The 14752-nt window shown below is 49.4% G+C and overlaps 2 protein-coding genes across 3 annotated transcripts in view; one reads left to right on the top strand and one right to left on the bottom strand.

Annotated features, from left to right (window-relative positions):
* Positions 1-6846, top strand: part of m1ap (meiosis 1 associated protein) — a 20163-nt gene extending 13317 nt beyond the window's left edge. The window contains exons 7-13 of the mRNA XM_057026641.1: positions 464-605; positions 707-761; positions 865-1010; positions 1333-1448; positions 1737-1818; positions 2925-3106; positions 4520-6846. Of these exons, the coding sequence (XP_056882621.1) occupies positions 464-605; positions 707-761; positions 865-1010; positions 1333-1448; positions 1737-1818; positions 2925-3106; positions 4520-4535 (739 nt within the window). The 3' untranslated portion in view covers positions 4536-6846. The remainder of the gene's footprint in view (positions 1-463; positions 606-706; positions 762-864; positions 1011-1332; positions 1449-1736; positions 1819-2924; positions 3107-4519) is intronic.
* On the bottom strand, positions 6561-14752 carry dok1b (docking protein 1b). Of its 2 annotated transcripts, none has more exons than XM_057026639.1 (5): positions 14597-14752; positions 10218-10538; positions 9605-9710; positions 9352-9524; positions 6561-8917 (listed from the first exon to the last, which is right to left on the bottom strand). In XM_057026639.1, the coding sequence occupies exons 1-5, from the start codon at positions 14735-14737 to the stop codon at positions 7625-7627; spliced, it is 2034 nt and encodes a 677-aa protein (XP_056882619.1). In that variant the 5' UTR covers positions 14738-14752; the 3' UTR covers positions 6561-7624. The 2 variants fall into 2 exon arrangements, with proteins under 2 accessions (XP_056882619.1, XP_056882620.1); XM_057026640.1 differs by lacking the exon at positions 14597-14752 and adding an exon at positions 13859-14538.

Below are 14752 nucleotides of genomic sequence, written 5' to 3'. Positions count from 1 at the left end.
GGCGTGAATCACATCTTTGTTCTGCAGGAGACATCCAGAAATGAGTCAAAAAGCTGCTGCAAGTTGGAATGATCCCCAGCTTGTATGCGAAGGGATATTTCTGCTCTTTTTGCTGGGAGATGAGCCGGCGATGTCGTATTTCACTCGCTGTGTTACACAGTAGCTGCGTTGTGCTGCTGCACGAGTAAAGAGGAATTTATGACCACACACGCAGTCTCAAAACCCCGACAAGATCAGAGCAAAAGATAAAAACAAGCAACATTTGCATGCAATATTTGAATGCATGGAAATTTGGAGCTCCCAGACCGGTTTAGCTGCCTCTGATCTGCTCATCAAAGTCTGATTTCCATCAGATTCACTACTGTTCTGGAGGGGAAAACCACGCTGACATTACGCCATCATACGTGCAACAGTTGGTTTACATTAATCCCGGTGAATGCGGTGTGTGTGTGTGCGTGTACAGGACGCTCCGGGCAGACGGAGTGTGTGAGAGCGTGCTGTACGGCCTGCCGCTGGTGCTCTACCCCACCACCTGCTGGCAGCTGGACTGGGATGAAATGGAGGCCAATAATAACTTGTTTCACGCTCTCTGTCACACACTTAAGGTATGTCTCTCCGGAAAGTGTGTCATTTTTCTCATTCCTGCAGGTAACAAAGATAAAAAGCTCATTCTAGTATTGTTTCTGCTTCTTCTTCTGTTTGCTAGACTCATGGCTGGTTCCTGCTGCTGCAGATGGAGCCTGTTACAGCCGGTGGTTTAGGTCTGTCCCCAGTGTGTGTGTGTGTGTGTGTGTGTGTGTGTGTGTGTGTAGGTGGTGGCGAATGTTTGTTAAAGGCTCAACAGCGCTGTCATTATCACCCTAGGTGTGTGTTCTCACTATATTCTCCAGCCGTCCTCAGCTCTCTCCCTCCTTCTCAAGCCCGCGGCCTCAAAAGAGCTGCTGCTGCCTTGCTCGCTGCCCCGGCCCCTGCAGCAGCACCCTGCACCTGGCGCCACGCAGGCCGTACAGGTTGGTCAAGGGGAATTGCAGAAGTATCGCAGGCACACAAAAGCAGAAGCGGCTCTGTTTTAGAAAAACAATACCAGGAAATGAGTATGAAACACACTTACCACCTCTGTAAGTGTTCCACGATGTGGCTTTTAAGGTAACCACCTGTTCCTCTACCGTGGAATTCAGTTTTGAAACAAATCACTCATGTAAAACATCCGCTCAGCAACGCTGCTAATTAGAGCCCCCATTTTGGTTTTTATTTGTCCCGAGGAATGTGAAGTGAAAATGTGATATTTTGATATCCATAGTCCAGGTTTTTTTGTTTTTATTCATCCGCCAGGCCTGTGTGACTCAGCTGGATGAGGAGTTTGTGTTCAACCCCCTCTGCCTGAGCAGTAACCTGTACCAGCACCTGAGGAGCAGGGGGCTGCAGCCACAGCCACGGTACCCCTACAGGTCAGCAAAGGTCAACGCTACTGCTTTACACAGAAATTTATTAAATAACAAATCACTAAAAACCTGGCTTAAAAAGTATGACAATAATTGGAATAAAACTGAGGTAATAAACACATCCAAATCAACTTTCACATTGACTTAAATGAATCCTTAAAGGACAAATCTGTGGATCCTTTGAGCAGATGCCTCGTAGCCGTCATACCTGTATGCTACAAATGCACAGAAAACAAAATCAAACCGGTTGTTTTTAGGTGAACTTTAAGTGTAAAAGCACCCGCTTGATTCCAGGTCGCAGGCAGCAGCCACTCGCAGGAACCAGTTGCAACCACTAGAGGGCGCTAAATGCCCAACATCCAGGCAGCCGCGGCAGGTAAAACGGCGACTTTATGACAGATGAAAGGTCGTCGTGTCTGTGTGTGTGTGTGTGTGTGTGTGTGTGTGTGTGTGTGTGCCGATAACATGAGTAAACAACACTTTGATTATATTTTTTTTTCAAAACTCATCAAAGATTTAATTAAAATCCTCATATCATATATAACTTTTTCTCAGTTGCTCCCTTCACATTGATGTACTAAAGATCAGCAGGTTGATAGAGAGCGTTGCCTCACTTGGGTGTTTGAACACCAGAACACTACTGTTTGTTATATAATTGTGTGTGGAAAAAAAAAAAAAATTCATGGAGAACAAAATCACGGCTTCAGAATGAATATAGCAATGGAACAGAAGGGCGTAGGAGCATGTTATAAATTCATTTAAGTTTACCTGTCGTAGTAGATTACTCAAAAAACCTCCTTTAATATAACAGTTGAGCAAATAGGCTCAGTTGCATTTAACTGTCAGAGGAATTATCAGGGATTATCAAGTCTGTATAGTGAATAATGACGCCTCAGTGGTCGGAGGAAGACGTGTCTAATGATAATGAAGGGAGATTATCTCCCTGGGTGTGTTTGTAGACAGGAACGCACTGTGTGCTGAGTCATTCTTTTATTTTATGTAAAGCTTTTATGTCAGTTTAAGCTCTAATATTCCAAGTCTGGTCTCAGGGATGAATCTGTGGCCCTTACATTTATCTGTTTGAACAGCTCGTCTGGCCGATGGCGCGTGTTTATAGGGGAGCATGCTAGCTCGCCTTCTGAGTCAGGTTTCTGTACGCTGCTCCACGTCGGCCACATTGGTTAATAGAGCTGCACGCCGTTCACTAGTGGCACGAAGACAAAGAGACTCTTTGTCCTGTCAGCTTTTGCTTTGTTCTGCGTCCGTGCACGTGGTCGTTTATGTGGACGCCAGGACTTGGCAGGCGTGTAAATCCTGCCAGTGTTTGTGTTCTCCGTGCCTTTGCTCTCTCTGGTTTATCTCTAATCTCTCCTTCCACCTCCCTCAGCTTCCCCCACTTCCTCTTTTGTATCTTTTCTTAACTGAGTCATCTGGTGGGGTTGATTTTGTATCGTTTCAGGTTTTGTCTGTTTCTCGTTTTAGCTGCAAAGTCGCCAGCAGGGAACTACTGGCAGAGTCAGGGCCACGGTGGCCCCCTTCCCTTCGTCCTCCTCCCATTGGCACCGGGCTCCGCCCCCGAAAGCCTCCCGCCCGGCGCTGACCCTCCTCGGCAGTGGCGAAGGGCAGGAGGGAGACAGCGAAGACGAAATCTCCACGGCGATACAGTAAGAAGGCCCGAGGGAGGCTCAGACGACTGAGAGAACACTTCCTCCCTTTGAAGCCTGGGGGCGAGTTTATGCACGCCCACATAAACACGCGTAGGGCAATCATCCAATTTAACATTTGAGTAATTAGAACACTCATGAAACGCACACGCCGCGCCCTGGATGGTTGGTGCCGCCTTTGATTTAGGTTCAACCATTATTAGATGATTATTAGTTCACTTTTGTGCCCGAGGAAGGAACGTTTCTTGCTAGCTGCCCGCTGCAAATCGCTGAGGCTGCAAAAATCTGAACACTCAACTCGTGAAAAGATGAAAAGAATGGAAACAGGAGGACAATGGAGGCCTGGAAGTGACAAAAAGGGTGGAGGGAGAGATGAGAGGCAGATTAAAGGACCTGTAATGAGGCTCACCAGCATGTAGCGGCGCACCCACACACACCCGCACCCACGCTCACACGGTCAAAAAATAGGAACCAGAAGTTGATCGTTCATCTTATGGAGGCGCATATGGGCACATTCCATTTCCACTCTGCCCTTCAGCGTCCCGGCCTGAACACAGCTTCACTGTTTTAATGAGACAGAGGAGCCTCTCTGCTCAGCATGGCGGCGATGGCGAGCAGCAGAGAGCAGAGCCAGAGGAGTTTAAAGAAGACATCACACACTGGCGGTATTATTCGCTGGTATTCACACATGTACCGAGCAGTTACACACCCCCCCCACCCCCCCCCCCCCCCCGGTCTCATTGCAACTCGGGGACGATCCGCTGGCAAAAGCCTCCGTGACGTTTGTGACGTCACAGCGCTTCCGCATTCACCAATTAGCGCCACAACAACGGCCCTTTTGTCCCACGAAGAGAATTTGACCGGACCTCCACCACTGACATTTTAGCTGCCCCCCCCCCACATCACCATCACCGTTGTCTCATTCATCCACCAGTTGAGCCAACATCAGCATCTCTGCCCTGTTCTTTATGGACACACAGGTGCCTCCAGCTCTGGTGGTTTCACGCCAGTTTCACCAGTTCTGTCCCTTGAGTCACTTCTACAAACTGTATTTGTGTCCGTTTAGTGCGGCGCGTGTTAGAAACTGCAGGCTGACTCTCAAATCTGCGAGCACGATGTCAAGCCTGATGTTCGCTTGGAACAAAAAAACCCCTCCAACCACGTGTAACCTTTTTTGGTCCCCAGCGTTCCAACCACAGCCCAGTTCAGTTAGATCGCTGCCAGCAAGGCGCGAGTGGTTTCTTTACAGCGCAGAAGGTGCTTTTCCATCGTCGCTGAGTTGTAGTCGTTACTTTCAGTAACAAATGAGTTATTTGGCCTTTTTTCCCCTTTTTGACGGTCGCAGCAAATTTCAGCCGCAGGATAAAACGCTTCCTCGAGTGCGTTTTTAAGCCGGTTTCTATGTTGTTTAAGACGTCCCGCCCTCTGACCTCCGTGAGGGCGCCGCAGACCGTCAGCGCCATCCGGGAGACAGTTTTGTCTCCAGCTTCCCGATGTTTTGATCCATCCTTTCCTGAGGGAGAGGCCTCCTCTCTCCGCGCCTCCGTCAGCAGCAGCTCCTCTTCTGGGACGGTTCCCCTTCCGAGTTCAGGCACTATTTTTTTGGATTCTTTGATGCATCTGGTGCAGTTCGGGGTTTTGATCCGTCGCTTATCGATTAAAAATAACTGAACTAATAAGAATATTTCAGGTATGTTTGTCCATATCTGTGTCAGTGCATCACTTCCTGTTTTTCTTTTCCTGTTTGCTACAACGTGCAAAGGGCAAACAAACAAAGGACTCCACATTTGTCTTTTTTCCTGTCTTTGTCAGCGGGAGCGCAGACGAAACCATAAATCATTTGCAGGTCAGAGCCAGAGAAGCTCGGGCTGCTTTCAAAATACCGATGACGCCGCTGTAGAGGAGCCGTGGAAATCGGTCATTCCTATGTGATTCTTTCAGGGAGCTTTTTTAAAAAACAGAAGTGCAGTACAGAGATTTGAAAAAAAAAGCCAGTCCTAACCTTCCTGTTTTCTCAGCTCGCTGCTGTTAGTTGACTTTCTTTTTCTATATCCAACCGCCGATCCACCGTCCAGAAGGGCACGCACTTTGAAATTTAGATGATGATAAAGGTCACGCGTCCCAGAAACGCACTAATCCTGCAGGGACGTTCTGAGCGGGCGGAGAACATCAGATACCACAGACAGCGTGGGTCTGTGTGGCCACGCAAAAGTGCTCAAGTGTGATCTTTTTGTCTATTTTTGTCATTTGCTGAGCAAAAACCAAGTTTCCTTCTGACTTGACAGGGATCTAAAACAATGAAGCGATTCCTCCCGCGCTCACACACACCGACACACACAGGCATCAGGGATGCCCACTTACTACTGTAGTGTGGCAGTTGCTGCGGGAAATGCCGAGTGTGATTTCTGCAGATGTGTGAAGGTGACGCGTTGCTGTTGCACGGGAGCAAGAGGCGAACCACAGCGAGTTTGAAAAGGGTTTTATCTCCTCTGCTGCAGCACATACAACTGTAATGTGAATTTTCAGTTTAAAAAGAGCCAAAATCTATACGTCTGCCTAAATGTGATTTATTTTCCCTGTGTATTCGAGGGTTTTGGGATACGTTAGCTTGTCGATGGCCGTGCTAACGGAAAGCTAGTTTTCTTCTGTGGTTTTTACTGGGTGACCTTGTGTTGCTCTCTCCATGAGGGTTTACTGGCTTCCTGGCATCCCTGCTCATGGTTTGGGGTATTCAAAGTCAACCTAATTGCTTTTTTTAGATCCCAGAACTTAAGAGAATGAGTTCTGAGCCTAAGCTCCTTTTAAAATAAAGTTGTGAAACGTGGTGCGGATACATCGCTGAGTATCACAGCAGCAAATGTGTTTCCAGTCTGTCTTTCCCCCCCTAGTTCACTCAGAGTTTAATGAGAAAGACAGACAGCTGTCACCACATTTTCATTTCCCTTCCCAACCCCGAAAAGATGGAAGGTGAGGCTGCCCCCCCCCCCAAAAAAAACCTTTTCCAGCAGCAGGTGGAAGGAAAAACCCATTACCCCGAGAGGCAGGTTATTCTCCCGTTTTCCTCCATTTTTCCTCTCCCTGCCGCATTCTTCAAAATGTCCCCTTTGCAGCTTTTTCTCTTTTCCTCCTTCCGGACCGCCGCAGTTAATATGCGCAGCACATCCGACACAAACCAGCCGCCGCTAATTATCACCGGAGCAACCAAACAAGAGAATAAATACAGACGAGAGGAAAGGAGGGACGAGGGCTGGAAGAGAGGGTCTTTGTGCAGGGTTAGCGGGGCGGTTAAGTGGTTGGACGCTGCCTGAGACAACAAAAACAGAGCGCTGGCAGAGGTGGGATGAGGTCAGACCGTTTCACCGTCCAGAACAGAAACCATTTGAAACGCTCAACTCTGTCTGATTGGATCCCGATGGGACCAACCGACCGAAGCGGCAATAAAAGGCAGCTCTAATTTACAGTTTTTGGAGCCGTTTTATTAGTTGGTCGTATGTACAGACAGCACAGCTGTTTGTGATATGCAGAGGATTAAGTTCACATTTACTTTGTACATAAAAACAAGTAAAAGCAAATCAAAATAAAGACTTGTGAGGGTCGTTTGACCGCATCCTTTTCATAAACACGTCTTAACTCTTGGGTCTGTTTCCGAGATAACAATCTGACTTTTAGTCCACCGTAATTACCTCGATTCCGCCCATCACATCACAGGTTAGTTCCTGTGCAAAAAAAGAAAAAAAGAAAGTCGTAAAACTATGTCTGTCCTGCCAAGCAAATGGATGAGAGGAATGATAACCAGAATTTACAGCTTCCAATGTGCCGATGTCATTGAGGCTGCCAGCTGCAGCCCAGGTCTGCCATACCAAAGTGACAACATGGACGAAAAGTTCTGCTGGCTACTGTCCTGTAGTGTGTTGTTATCAGCTGGTGTTAGCTAGCAAAAGAAGCTCTCCCTGAGGCGTCCTTTACTGCTCTCTCCTAACACGTCATTGTCTGGGGAATCTAAAGAAGTTTGGCTTTTCTGCCTCACAGGTATGACACTAATGCCCCAGACTCTGCGTTATTTAAGGTGGCCAGCAATTTCAGTTCAACACGAGATGCTTTAGCTAAAAGCTAAAAGCTGTGGGACCCTTTTCACCGGTGCTCAGCATTGGGAATGCCTTTTCCAGCACTGCGACCTTCCTCGCTTGGGTCTGGAACTCAAAGCGCATCAAATCCTTGTAGCCGCCCCAAAGAACGCGAACAGAACAGAAAGAGCCACACCCTTCGCTGAAGTCCTGGCTACAGGCCAAGCAAACAAACAAACAAACAATGCAGCTGCCAACACGGCTCCAGACACGACATAAAAATGACAGATGTTCGAAGGAAGCAAAGGCTCGGGCTCCATTGTTATTGCGACCGTTACCGACCACCGACTAGCGTCTCTGGTGGTTCTGATCCGTGACCTCAGCTGCTCAGAAAGTCAAAGATCACGACTTCAGGCCCCAGGCGGAAGGTGCGTTCTTCTTCTGCATCCATTTTTCAAATATTCCCCAGGTTGTCGTAGATGATATCGGGCGCCCTCATCGGCGTTTGCTTTTGCTGCTCCAACCACGGAGGAGAGGACGACGTTTTCTGTTTGGAGACTTTGCTGTAAATCTCTTTGCGCCCTCCCACGCTCCAGATGTTGTTGTTGTTGTTCGTGTTGCTGCCGGGACCTCCGGTTTTCCCGTAAGGCAGCGGCATCGGCTCTTTACGCGCAAAACCGCCCTTGGCCGGTTTGGGCGCCGTGGCGGGCTTGGTCCACCTCAGAGGTCGGCTCGGGCCCGGCTGGGGAGTACACTGTTTGCAAGATTCCGACATTTTTTCGAGGGAAAGGGTGCTGTAATTCCTATCCACGCCTGAGGGAGGCGCTGCGTCGTCCTGTTTCTTGGAGTCTACCCAAGCCTCATCATAAATTGTCATCCCCAAAGGCGAAGTGGAACCGGCGCCGCCTTGGGCACACCCCTCGGGCTCATCATATATGTGCTCCGAGGAGGAGGCAGATGAAGACAAAGGTCCTTGTCCTTGACCCCCTGGAGGCGGCGTCTTCCTGTTCGCCACCTTTCCTCCCCTCCTCCCTCCCCCGTTCAGGCTCAGCGCAGCTGTTTTCTGCTTCAGCTCCACGCTGATGTGGTCGTACATGTGCGAGTAAAGGTCCGGGGGCTTCCTGTGGTTGCCACCGGCGTGGTGATGGTCTCCTGAGGCCTCATCCCCCACGGGACGCAGCCGCGGCATGGGCGTGGGGGGCGTGGCCACTTTGCCCTGAGCTGCGATGCTGTCCACTGGGTCAGAGTAGAGATTGTCAAAGTTGGGCAAACGGACCGAGTCCGCCGGTTCCGAATAGAGACCCGCTGTTCCCTCAGCGGCAGGAGGAGCTTTAGCCGCCGCCTGCCCCCTGGATCCGACCCCCAGCATGGCCGGTAGCTCCGGTAAACACCTCCCTTTGAGTCCACCTACCGGCCCCCTTCCCACGCCTCCATCTCCCCCATCTCGCTTGCCCAGAACCCCGTCGGCGGATCCCGGTTTGCTGCCGCCCGAATCGCCGTCCGCCTCCCGACCGCCGCTGTCCCCGCTGGCGGCGCTGGGGGCGGCGTTGTGAATGTGCAGCAGCGACGCGGGACAGTCGGGTTCGAAGCTGTTGGGGCGGCTGGGGTGGGGATCCTCCGCCAGGGCCTTCTGCGACTGGATGGCCTGGTCCACCAGCGCAAAGATCTCGTTGCCTTGCTTGGTCTCGAAGGTGAAGCTCCCGGGGCCGGAGTCGCAGCGCCGGCCGGCCTCAAAGGAAAACATCACCTGAGGGGAGAAGGTCGACAGTTTGGCGGCGGTGTTTCAGATCACTGCGCTGCCTTTAATCTAACGCCTCTGTTGACTCATCTGCTTTTCTCACTCTGGTGTTGTTCAGGTACACAAAGTTTCTACCGGTTCACACAGAAATAAACTTGCCGACACCTCCGTCAGAGGTGGCTTCTAAATGTCGTGTCGTGACACTGGCGAGAGGGCAGTCGCCCAAAAAAAGGGTAATTATCTTTCACACAGCTAAGCACGCAGTGCTCCTAAAATATTTGTGCGCTCATCGCGACTGTCGCGGCGCGGTGCCGAATTAAAGATGCCGCCCTCGTCCTGTACTTGTCAGGCGTGAAAGACAGAGATAGGAGATGATTATCGCTGGGCCGCAGCTGAAAATATCTGGGTAACACTCCGCTCCGCTAGCGTCTCCCGCGACTCACCCGGTCTCGTCCGTATCTCCTGAGGAGCTTGTAGGGCCACACCAGGATGTTCTTTTTGATCTTGGAGTCCTTCAGGATTAGGACGTCGTTTTCTGCCTTCAGCCAGTAGCTGCCGCTCAGGCCGCAGCGCTCGGACGCTTCGGTACGCTGGACGCTCACCCAGAACTCATTCGCTGCGGGGGGGAAGGCACAGGAGAAGGTTTCGCTTTGGTCCAGGGCCGGATCATTCTGTTCTATTCCCACGTGTCCTCACCCTCCTCCCGGGAGTAATAGATGAGGTTCTCAGACATCTGGAGCTCCTGTGGTCCTCCGTTCGAGTTCGCGATGTTGATGTTTCCGCTGCCACTTCCTCCCTGCGGCTGCAAAGACACCACATTTATTTGCATTCTCGCCGGGCTTCAGTTGTAGCTGAGCTAACCTCGCCAAATTAGCTTTCGATAACAATCGATGAGCCACACGTGCGTTCACTCTGGTGGTTTTCCATGTGAGCGGCTTCGACTTCGGCCCAAACCCAAATGCTAAGCTAGCTTTCTCTTTCTTTACGCTCGTCAAATTTCCCTGTTTCTGTCTGGAAACAAGTGAAGCGAAACCGGATGATTCCCTAACAAGTGAATCAGGACAAACAGAAGGGAATTTGCCTCGTAGGTGCAGAACAAATCGTCCTCCCCTCGCTTCCTGTGTGAATATGCATGATGAAACTCTTATCTATGTGGGTGTGCAACAGACGTCGCGGCCCGTCCAGACTCTCCAGGGGGAACGTGGGAATGTGGGAAGTTTACAACCTTGGTGGAAAACCAGGGCTTTCCCTGCAGCTACAAAGAGATTCTCTGGAACAAGGAGTCCCACAGGTGCGGTGGACAAGCTACCTGGAAGGCGATGTCACACATGGTTTCCATCCACTCCTTGGCGGTGTTCTGCTCGGCGGCGAACATGTGCGTCTTGTCGTTGGTCTCCACGCAGAAGGCGGCCATGTTTTCTTTGGGACAGGCCTCCGTCAGCGCGGGCAGGATGGAGATGCACTCGGACAGGCGGATGATCTTTTTGTCCAGCTTCCTGGTTTTCTCGCTGGACACGCTTCCGGAGCCGCCGCCGCCCCCCGCGCCCCCGCCCGACGAGTCGAAAAACTCCAGGCGGGCGATGCCGTTCTGGCTGGCGGGGTACAGAACGAACCAGTTCTTCTTCCATTTCTGGAGTGGAAAACCAAAGGGGGTGAGCCAAAATCGAAGGTTAGTTTCAAACCCGCTGAAAATAAAAGGCAATTTGAACGTGTCATTTCTGACTAATTTCCTGTTCAACTGATAAGTTCAGACACTCTGAGCAGTTTCTCCTTTCGCAGCTTAAAACCTCAGCTAATTTAGGATTCAGCAAACAGACTATTTCTGGATGTCTTCGACAAAAAGGAACGCAAACGCTCCAGAAAAGAGAGTGGAAAGTTTCTTTTGCTTTCTCTCTGCTGTCTGAGGACGGGCGTAGGTGGAGCGGGCTGATAAATCGAAGGCCATTTGACTCATGCACGGTTTCCCCTCTAATATCAATCATCAGCGGCGTCAGCCAGGATACCAGCCGGGTTTTAACACTCGATAGCGACGAGTGAAGACACGGTTCTGTTTGTATTTGCTTGGATGCTACGGGACGCCGGAGGATGTGACCTGCTGCCTCCACTGCTGACCAAGGCGTCATCCCTCTTCACCGAGGGGGAGAGGAAGCACCGGTGAACAATGAACTCTTCCTCCACAGGGACCCAAACGCATCACACACACACACAATCATCCTCCAGCTGTTCAGCGCTAAAAATGGCCGGGAAAATACACTTATTGTGTGTCACCTCGCACGCTGAGTGTGCGTCTACAGCTTCGGCTGGTCCCGCATGTGTGTTGAGACCCCCTGGGAAACTAATAAGCAGCCGTTTGAACTGAAATGTGTCTAAAGGTCAAGCGGTGGCGGTGAATACAGGTCAACTTTATTCTATTCTGCCTCGCGCACGCACGCAGGCGTGCACGCTCCTCTACGTGTTACAGCTTACTGCGAAAAAAGGACAGGAAATGCGTGGGCTTGTTATTACCCAGGATTCTCTCTGCTTCCTTCTTCATATCCAAGTGTGTGTCAGTGTGAGGGCAGATTATGTGTGTATTAATCTGTTGCTATTCCTCTGTTGCGCTAGCTCAGCAAAGTATTTAGAGCGTTCGCAGCCAGGGTAGGAAAAAAAAGAAATGTTTTGCCAGTCTGACCTCAACTCCTTATAAGGCAGCGAGCTCTTATCTGCACTATTACGCCAAGTGGAAATTATGCAAAAAAGATCATGAGAAAGAGAGGCAGAGATACTTCCTTAGTGCCGGCCCGCGTGCACGCCGCAACGCAGCAGGTCACACAGCCAGGGCCGTTAAGAGGACCGACGTTTGCTAAAGGACGAGCGACAGAAGAGAGTGAGCGAGATGCCACATCTTCTCACTGGATGTCACCTGAAATGTAATAAAAGTATCGGGGGGAAACTTTTGAAAGGCACGTTTACCAGCAACACTTCACGCTAGAGGTCACAAAACTGACTGGTTAAAAATGAAGAGCCTACACACCTACAATTATTCCAAATTGCACTTGTTTAGATTATCATTTTGAACCAAATATAACACTGGCTCGGGATAAAAAGTCCGGGGTTAATAATGACTAACAGCTAGCGACAAGGTCAAGAGTCATGACGCAACCCTGACTGTACAGATGTAGACTGCTGGCTGAGACTACAACATGATAAAAAAGAGTCAAAACATGATGATGCTTCCAGATAATAAGTGTTTTCTTAGTTCTCAAGGCTCACTTATAACAGGATCTGTACCTTTTTGGCCTGTATTCAACATTTAAACCTCCTCCCGTCCCCAAAAATTACTTTTTCAATCCATTTCAACCTCAAGTGTAAATGAAGCCTCTTGGGGCAAGGGGGGGGGGGGGTGACTCAGCTTTGACCCAACACACCCCATCTGCTGGCTCCCACGTGCCGGTCCGGCTGAAGCCGAGGCGTGTGCCGCGCTTCGAATACCTGTCGCGACATTCCTAACCGCCTCCTCCCTCGGTGTTGCAGAGGGCTTAAAATCTGGCGATGGGGCTGTGAAGGCCAGAGCCGCCTCACAGCTCAGCCAGGAAGCGCAAAGTTTTCTGTATATTTATAGGAAAAGGTGACAATTTTAGCGAGACGTGTCAGGATTTAGCAACGGAAATGAAAACGCTCTGTATGGAGGTACGTGATGTATTTGGGTCCCGTGGACACCACATGAAGCTGCGTCCGCACGGCCGGGTCAGAAATGGCTGGAGTCCTATTTTTTGCTCAGGCGTCTCGACTGGTTCTCGTGTGTGATCTGTCGGTTTCAACCTTCCGCGTTCTGGTACTTTCCCCCACAACTTTTGTTTTCAACTCGTCATCGTCGAAAGGGCCCAATTTTGTGTCTCTTCCCTCCCGCCGTTCCCGCCGATATCTATTGTGAGGCGGCCATCCCGGAGCAGGAAGCTGGTTGATCCATGTCATATGACCAGAGAGACACACAAAGCCTCTCTTAGAATTCGGAAGCACACACGAGTTGTCGTGCGGTGGGGTTGCGCCAAGGCTGTGGGACGAGCACACACACACACACACATACACAAAATATGCGCAACATCAAGAATACCCTTAAAGTCGCAGCGATAGATGAGACCTGAAAATATAATAAAAAAAATATGCAATACTTCCATCTTTACCCCCCGAAACAGTCTGCAATGTTTACAACATCACAGCTTACGGTGACCTCATCACAACACTATTGTGATGAGGTCACCATAACATCAACCGCTCGTTTTGTTTTTGTTGTACAGCAATGATTCATTTCAACATCTAAAATCGTGAATTACTGCGTGCGCTTCAGCACAATAGGAAATGGAGAGCCGCTTTAATTTGACTTTTGCACATAGGGAACATGCGCAATTGACGGCAGCTGAACAGCTCTTACGTAAATTGCGGTTTGCAGAGGCCGGTGCAACGTATGGCGCAGCCATACACACACTTCACACGCCGTTCTCTTCGGCTTCCAGTTTTGTTTTGGGTTTGTTCACTGCACATAGGGCGCTCTGGGGTTTCTCATTCTACACGAGCTGTTTGTTTCAGATCACCACCATCAAACAAGGCCAGAGCAATAAATATAGACATAACTTCCTTTTCTGAATCAGCGGGCGGTTGAACGCAGATCGTCAATACAGTTTGCACCTCTGTGCGTCAGTCAGCATAATCTCTGCTCAATGTTCCGATTATAATTTAATATAATATAACCTGCTTTAATTTTCCTTTCTCTGGGACTGACAGGAAGTTTGTTTCCAGTAATATCTTAATAACGAGTATAAATGACTTTATTATCAAAGGTTTCTGGTTTATTATAACATTACTACATGTATAGCAGCGTGCATTTCAATGTGCATTAAATGACCAAAGCGTGATTTTAATTTGGATTTTTACTCTCAATGCCATAACTGTACTCTTTTGTTTTGAACTTACCTTTCCAAACTTTTGATGCTGAACATAAAGTTGTCCCTCCTTGACGTGGACGTCCATGCCCCCCCCCCCAAACAACCAGTCCAGAGACAAGCTTCTTTTCCCAGAAAGACGAGGTTTGGTTTCAGATTTGACAAGAGAAGAGAAGAAGAAAATAGCGGCGATATCTGCCCCCTAAAAACTTCCCATTTCTTCACTTCACTTCCTTCTCCAGGCCGTTCAAAGGCATCAGCTGCAGCTCGCGCTCGCTTTAACGCGTCATTGTGGAAATAAAAGGGGAAAAATGTAAAGGGTTCCAGTTTTTAGGAGTTCTTCACTAAGTTAAATCATACCCAAACTGCTGGAGGTGGCCCCTCGCTCTCCTCCTATTCAGGACTGAGGCGATGGAAAGTTAGAGGAAATACGTTACAGCACTTCCGCTTTGTACTTTCACAATAAGCGTGAAGGAGCGACGTCACTCCGGGATCACTTTATTAATTTGTGTGTCCACGCAAACCACTAAAATCGGTGTTTGTGCCTTAAAGTAAACAGTTCTGCATTAATCTATACTTGACTAGATGTACTGAGTGAGAATGTATATGTGACAGTAAAAGCCAATAAAGTAAGTTGAGGGTATGATGTGACTAAGTTTGATAAATAATACGTCACAACATCAAACAAACATCCTAAATAAGATAAAAAGTTCCGGATGGGCGCTTCCATCTTGCCCTATAGAAAAGTTTCATACACCTTGACACCTACATTGTCTGTGATGTGCTCTTCTTTTGATGCGTGAATAACCAAACATCCGACAGCGAAGTAACCCTTCGGCGCTTCACGAACTCCATCTCTGCGGGAGAAGTGTGCAGTCGTGCACTGAGAGTGAACCAGGACGAGCTCCATCTCCTCCCACTTTCC

The sequence above is a fragment of the Takifugu flavidus genome, chromosome 3 (assembly GCF_003711565.1).
Source record: "Takifugu flavidus isolate HTHZ2018 chromosome 3, ASM371156v2, whole genome shotgun sequence".
NCBI classification, from domain to species: domain Eukaryota; kingdom Metazoa; phylum Chordata; class Actinopteri; order Tetraodontiformes; family Tetraodontidae; genus Takifugu; species Takifugu flavidus.
This window is presented reverse-complemented; position numbering and strand designations above follow the sequence as displayed.

Excerpts from the sequence above, each read along its gene's own strand:
- dok1b (XM_057026639.1), bottom strand. The coding sequence starts at position 14,737 with ATGGAGCTCGTCCTGGTTCACTCTCAGTGCACGACTGCACACTTCTCC. Across the intron at positions 10,539-14,596 it reads AAGAGCACATCACAGACAAT|AAATGGAAGAAGAACTGGTT; the intron begins GTAGGTGTCAAG and ends TTTCCACTCCAG. Across the intron at positions 9,711-10,217 it reads TGTGTGACATCGCCTTCCAG|CCGCAGGGAGGAAGTGGCAG; the intron begins GTAGCTTGTCCA and ends GTGTCTTTGCAG.